The 6,757-nt window shown below is 45.6% G+C and overlaps 1 protein-coding gene across 1 annotated transcript; it reads left to right on the forward strand.

Moving 5' to 3' along the window:
- Window positions 1-5,716: 5,716 nt before the first annotated feature.
- On the forward strand, window positions 5,717-6,361 carry LOC140221328 (non-specific lipid-transfer protein 2P-like). The gene has a single exon (XM_072290820.1). The coding sequence runs from the start codon at window positions 5,828-5,830 to the stop codon at window positions 6,113-6,115; it is 288 nt and encodes a 95-aa protein (XP_072146921.1). The 5' UTR covers window positions 5,717-5,827; the 3' UTR covers window positions 6,116-6,361.
- Window positions 6,362-6,757: the final 396 nt, after the last annotated feature.

Below are 6,757 nucleotides of genomic sequence, written 5' to 3' on the forward strand. Positions count from 1 at the left end.
TGAAGTTGGTTGGATCTGGGTTTCTCATAGGGCCGAGGCCGATGAGACTAGGTGCGTCTAAGAAAGGGATAGTAATTCGCTGCCTAATCGCCTAAGGAAGATAAAAAAAAGGGAAAACTAAGAATAGATCTAAAAGATGCATGAGCAGTAAAAAGTAAAAGGTAAAGCTTTAGACGTTTACCTCTGGGATGAACCTCATGGTCGCTGATGGAGCCGCCATTGGAGAAAATAAGGCGGGGTGAAGATGAGAGAAAGATCACCGAAAGGATGCGACCGGGAGGCGAAAGGACGCTGGAATGTTGGAAGATGATTCGCCAGGGGAAGGGAAATTTCTAAGCTCGTGGAGAAGAAGCAGCGAAGAATGCTTGTATTTAAGGACGGTTCGAGAGAAAGTGTAAAGGCGGGATTTTTACCGTGCTGTCTACATGAATTTTGGAGGGGCAGTTGTCTCAGGCGCCCAGTTCGAAAAGATTGCAATCATCAGGTAAAAGACTGCAAAATAGAAGGGAGTCTTTGTCGTGCTTGTCTCGGAGAGAAGGTTAATATTAAAAAGAATTTCGAAGCAAAAGTTATGTTTTACTCCGAAACTGGGGGCATGTGTTGATGCCGGATTTTGACACATATTTTGAATCGGCGTCAAGGAAGAAAAAGATTGGCCGACGCGGCAAGCTAAAAGCTACAGTTGGGAATCGGCCGATTGAAGCTATAGTGTTTCGGCCGATTGGTAAAAGGAGTTAGCAAGGATTGGCCGATTGGGAGCTGGAGCGGCTTGGCTAGTATAGGCCTAAAATGAGCCGAAGAGAAGATTAGCTAAAGAAGAAGGTTGGCCCGTGGGATATGATAACCAACTCCGATACGAGTTGTGTTTGTAAATATTTATTATTATTTAAACTTAGAGATAGGTCCTAGTCGGTTAGAAAATCAGTTGTAACAGGCTATAAATAGTCACCTCTAGAGGTTTGTAAAGAACACATCAATCAATACAACAAATCTACTTATTCCTCGCACTTTACTTTCAAGTCGGCGACTTCGCCAAAAACCTTTTCTTTTCACGAGTTTGTACGGGTTGGCAGGGCTGCATCGACATGATCTCCGGCCGATTTGTAAGTTCCGCTTATTGAGTAATATCTAAGCTTTAACTTCGGGCGCATCGCTGTTGTTTCATTTAGATTTATTCACCAGTTATCGATATTAACTAGAATTATAGGTTTTATCTATTGCTCTAGTTTTATCACTAGTTATCCAGCTTGAGATTCGAACTGTCAGCTTCATTACTGTTATTCTTATTTATTGTCATATAACCGATTATATATGTTTCAAGTGTTGCAATTGTAGCGTTATTTAAATTGCTCTAGTAGTTTCTTTACAATCTCTACGTGATCATCGGCTACTCTATAGCCAGTCATCTCTACAGTAAATCAGCCGATTCGCTGATACGCTTTTCGAGACAGATCGGAACTTTAGCTAATCGAAACTCCTAGAATTTAATACTTTTCTTTCCTTGTCAATCAACAGGTCAGATTGACTAGCACGCCGCGTGAAACGCACCAGGGCAATAACCCGAACAGGAGTTAAGCAGATTCTCCGGGTCGTGTGTCCGACGCTGAGGGTCATCAGTCGATTTTCAGCACCAACAGAAGTGATCATGTTTGTGCAAGGAGAAAATGAAGGAGTAGATCAAGCTTGGGATATATTCAACAGACTAATCGAACAAGGACCTAAGTTAGGATTTTCAGGTGATGTGTTGTTGCATACATTTTATTTTGCACTAACCAAAAAATGCTAGGAATTTGTTCAAATGTGTGGAGGAGGAGATCTTATGGAAAAGACACTCAGGGAGATTGTTCAACTTCTACAGAAAATCAGCTGAGGAGCAGCTGTAAACAGAGAATGGGATAACTATTAATCTGGGGCACGAGAGCAAGGAAATCAAGGACATATACTTGCTCGAATCTTTAGAAAAGAACTCCAGAAGGATGAGAAGGAAGACCCAATGGTGCAAAAAGAAGAAGAACCAGCACATATAAAGGAGGAACTTACCTAGTGCATCAAAGATGACAAACCAGAAACATCAGAAGCTCGAAGCTTGATGAATGCAAAATCCCTGCGGGAGTTTGAACAAATGGATTGGATTCCTATCGATTTCAGCAAGATATTTGATAAACATAGGCCATATCCAAATCAAAAGGGGTCAACCAGCGCCATAGAGACGGATTTTCCACTAGAGAGACACACTGGGTATGTGCTTCACAAGGAAACAGCTTGAGAAATCATTCAAAAACTTTTCAGCTAAGAAGAAGTAGACCCAGAATACATTGCTGAAGTAAAGAGAGTCATCGGAGTAAAACCTGAAGCATCACCTTTCGCCAGCCTAGCGCAGATATACGCAATTGGGATCAATCAAGACGAGGGAGCGCATTTGCCTACACCGCATATCAACTACATGATCAATGGGAAGATTATCGACAAAGCACTCTATGATATTGGAGCACATGTAAGTGTCATGTCTTCGAAACTTTATGATAAACTTTTCAGTAAGACTTTGCAACTTGCTCCAACACCAATTAAATCGATCACGCGAGATGGTAGAACAACTAAACCTTTGGGTGTGCTTAGAGATCTAAAAGTTGATATCTCAAATAAATATATACAAACTTATTTCTCTGTTATTGATGCTTGTCATGATAAACATGATGATATAATCCTTGGTAGACCTTTTCTTAAATTGGTAAATGATGTGCTTGATGCGGGAGAAGGTAAAGTAACAATTAATCTTGATGGTACCAAATATACTTACGATTTTTTGCCTACATCTCGAAAAATTTTGCATCTATCTCCTGATAACGAGGAGGTAGAAAGTGTATACTTTGCTGAAAATTTCAGAGACCCTTTATTAAGAGCAATAGAAAATAATGAGGATGACCAAGATAACGAATTGAAAGAAGCAATAGAAGCATTGTCACCTCAATATGGAACTCTGGAGGAAGGAAAATTCGAAGATATTGGAGAATTGATGCAACAAGAACCAGAAGCACCAAATGTTGAGCAGAAGCTGTAACCCAAGGGATTAAAATATGAATCTTTGGGGAATAACAAGACGTATCCAGTCATTGTTAGCGACGAGTTAAGCAAAGAAGAAACTAAGAAGTTGCTGAATTTAATAAGAAGACATCAAAAAGTGATTGGGTACACAATCAAAAACTTAAAAGGAATTAGTCCACCCTTCTAGACTCATCGGATACAATTAGAAAATCAACATAAGCTAGTTGTGGAGGGCTAGAGAAGACTAAGCCACGCTATGCGCGATGTAGTAAAGAAGGAGGTGATCAAATTGGTTAATGCTAAGATTATTTATCCAGAACCACATAGTGAATGGGTGAGCCCAGTGCATTGCATACCAAAGAAAGGAGGACTTACTGTCGTGACAAATGAGAAGAATGAGTTGATCGTGATAGGGTGGAGGATATGTATCGACTACCTGCAAGCCTCTCCTCCTCCTCCTCTCCCTCTCTGTATCGCATGCAGTCAACCAATGTCGGACCAACGCGCACGCCGGCGGAGCTGGTATCGCGGCCCACGAGGATGAAGCTGATGGCGGTGGGCGGTGACAACATGTGCCGGGAGAGGAGGTCGCAGAGGCCGGCTAGGGTCCCCGTCTTGCGGAGCTCCACGCGGCGCTCGGCGAACTAATGGCGGGTGGGCAGGGGCAGCGGCGTGGAGGGGGCTGGACGGGGATGGGGAGGAGAGCGGCGGCGCCACGAGGGCCGGCTGGTGGGCGGGGACAGTGGCGCGGCGGAGGCCGGCGGGGTTTACTGGGGCGGCGCCAAAAAGCGGCGCCGCGGGAGTCGAGTCGGATGGAGAGGAGGAAGACGTCGCAGGTGGCGGGGCCCGGCATGGATGAGGTGGGGGAGTTTCCAAGGGAGGGGTAGCCTGGTCTTTTACCAGTTTTTAGCTGGTTTAGCTGGGTTTAACTAGCTAGAGAATTTTAGCTACAGCTAAAATTTAGCTGGTCCTTTATGCCCTAGCTGCTAAATTTAGCCAGCTAAATTTTAGTGGTAGACATAATACATTTAAATATATCTAAATATAAAGCAAAAGTGGTGTACCCTCAAATGTAACCCTCCAATAGCTCCAAGCGCATGTCGAGCGCATGTTGGCCTGGCAGGAGTGCAAGACCATTATTTCGTCAAGCTTTCTCAAAAACAAGCAATAACGACTCCATTTTACTGTTTCTGTTGTACACACAACGTTTGACCACCATATGCATGCTGAGAAGTAATTTTGCAAGATTGCAAGGTCTAAGCGCAAGTTACCGTTGACAACTAATGCCAGTATTCGCCAGGCGGTCAGATTTAGGCCCTCTTTAGCAGCGCTTGTGCAACAGCTCTGCCGACAGCTTCAGCTGAGCCCTGCTAAAGGGCTATTTGCAAACCGACCGAAACCCCGCTAAGCCGTTTTGCAAAATCAACTAGGCTGCTGAAGCCGAAAATAATGGCTCCCCGCAGCTCTCGCTCCATCCTCGCACGTGCCGTTACCAAACTGCCATCAAGTTGGGTAGAGATCACACCCGAAATTGCCACCCTGAATCGTATCTCTCCTACCTGGAGGTCTGCTCGGTTGCGCCGCCCCTTCCTCGCTGGCGCAGGTGCCGTCTGTCATCATCGACGGCTGCTGGAGGTGGCATGAGAGTGTTGCCCGGCATCCATGCCTCGGCCGCGGCCATGGCCGTCTAGACTGACGGGGGAGCAGCGCGGGAGCAATGCAGTGCAGCAGGGATGAAGCAGGCCTACGGGGGAGCACCGCGGCGAGACCAGAGCAAGGTGGCGCGGCAGAGCAGAGGAGGAAGGATAGAAAGAGACGGCGTTGACCAGCTAAAGGAGATAAGGATAAGGGTAGATAAATAAAAGATGAGTTAAAAAATTAAAGAAAAAAGTTGTCGGTGTAAATAAGAAAGGGTTAATCCGTAAATCCTTTCGTTAATAATCTATTGAGTAACCAATTTTATTTCATATAAAATTACATTAAAAAATATAAAATTCATATCTATAACAAAGTCAAACATGTAAAGGACATATTGGACAATTGACCTCTCATAGCCATTTCTTAAAAATAGCAGAAACCGTTTTGCCAAACGCTTTCCAACAGTGTTTCTGCATCATCAAAGAAGCTACTCTAATAGAGAAGCCACAAGCAGAGCTGTTTTAACTACAGACAGAACCGTACCAAACATAGATGTGCAGACGACACTTTAACATTTTGATTCTCTCTGAGACACACCCTTCGTCCTAGAGAAATGTTACGTTAATCTAGCTTTGTCTCAAGTTGTACCATATAAAAATACTAATATTAGTTTATGATATCTAATAATTATCATTAGACTTATCATACAATAATTTCTATAGTACACATATTTAGCAGCATTTTTTTCTATGAATTTGGTCGTACTTGATATACCTTGATTTAGAATAAAACTGAGATGATATATTCAGAGGAAGTACATAAATGTATCAATCAATTCAATCAATGGTGTACGCAATCTTACTGTGCTCAGCATGACCAAACAAAACGGTTCAACGGCATGGGGCTCGAAACGAAGTCAAATGTACCCTCAAATGTAGTACCCTCTCACGCAAGGAGTATTGCCTTGCAGGAACGCCGTGCCGACGTCTCCCTCTCCGCCCGAAGTGCCTGCACCCGCCTATAAATACCACACCAGATCGCGCTCCATTCCCAAGCACCACCGGCCTGCTACACACACCTCACCCTGCGCCCGCACTTGCGACTCGTTGAGCGAAAGGAGGAGACCGTGCGCACGGTGCCGAGAGCCATGGCGAAGGCGGTCGCGGTACTGGCGGCGGCGCTGCTGCTGGTGGCGGCGATGGGCTCCGGCGGGGCGTCGGCGCAGGACTGCGACTCGTCGAGGCTGGCGGACTGCGCGCCCGCGTTCCTGTTTGGGGTTACGCCCTCCCAGTCGTGCTGCGACAAGCTGCGCTTGGAGGAGCAGAGGGGTTGCCTCTGCGTGTACGCGCGCGATCCGCAGTACAGCGGCTTCCTCAACAGCACCAAAGCCCGCGACGCGCTCGCCTACTGCAAGGTCGCCTACCCAAGCTGCTAGGCGCCGCGCCGTGGGCGTGCGTGCTGTGCGATTTGCCTCGCATCTATATACTACTACTACGTACGTATGGCTTTCTGTGCGTGATGTGACGTGTGGATTTGAATAAATGGTGTGAACCAGTTGATCGTCGTGGAGTGCGTACCATATAGCCGATTGATGCATGTCGATCGGTCTTATTGTATTTACGCCAGATCAGATGGAGATTACTACAGAATAATGATGAACTACTATATATGTATTGAGTTATTTCGCACGTTTCCCTAGTGTCACCTACGCGCAACCTCGTCTTCCTGGCCAAAGATTACAATTTCATTTACCAAGCAACGTCTTCCTTGCTAAAGATCAGCTAGCGTTACCCTACCCATAACCACGAGCAGCTGTAACTTCTTTTTTAAAAAGCCAGTGCAGCACAAGGGTTTACCGCGGTACAGCGCAACATGCCGAGATGCAGAGAGACAGTGACACTGTCTCGATGTTCCAATCTTGTTTAGAACCGCTGTCTCACGTGAAGATGTTCTTCTTTCGCCGGGGACGTTCGTGTGCCACGGCGACGGCGTGTTAGTAGTAGCGCCAGTGGCCGCGCCGCTGCAAAGCATATTCAAGATTTCGTTCAAGACCAAACAGAATCATGTCCATGAGCTA

Source organism: Setaria viridis, chromosome 9 (assembly GCF_005286985.2).
Source record: "Setaria viridis chromosome 9, Setaria_viridis_v4.0, whole genome shotgun sequence".
NCBI classification, from domain to species: domain Eukaryota; kingdom Viridiplantae; phylum Streptophyta; class Magnoliopsida; order Poales; family Poaceae; genus Setaria; species Setaria viridis.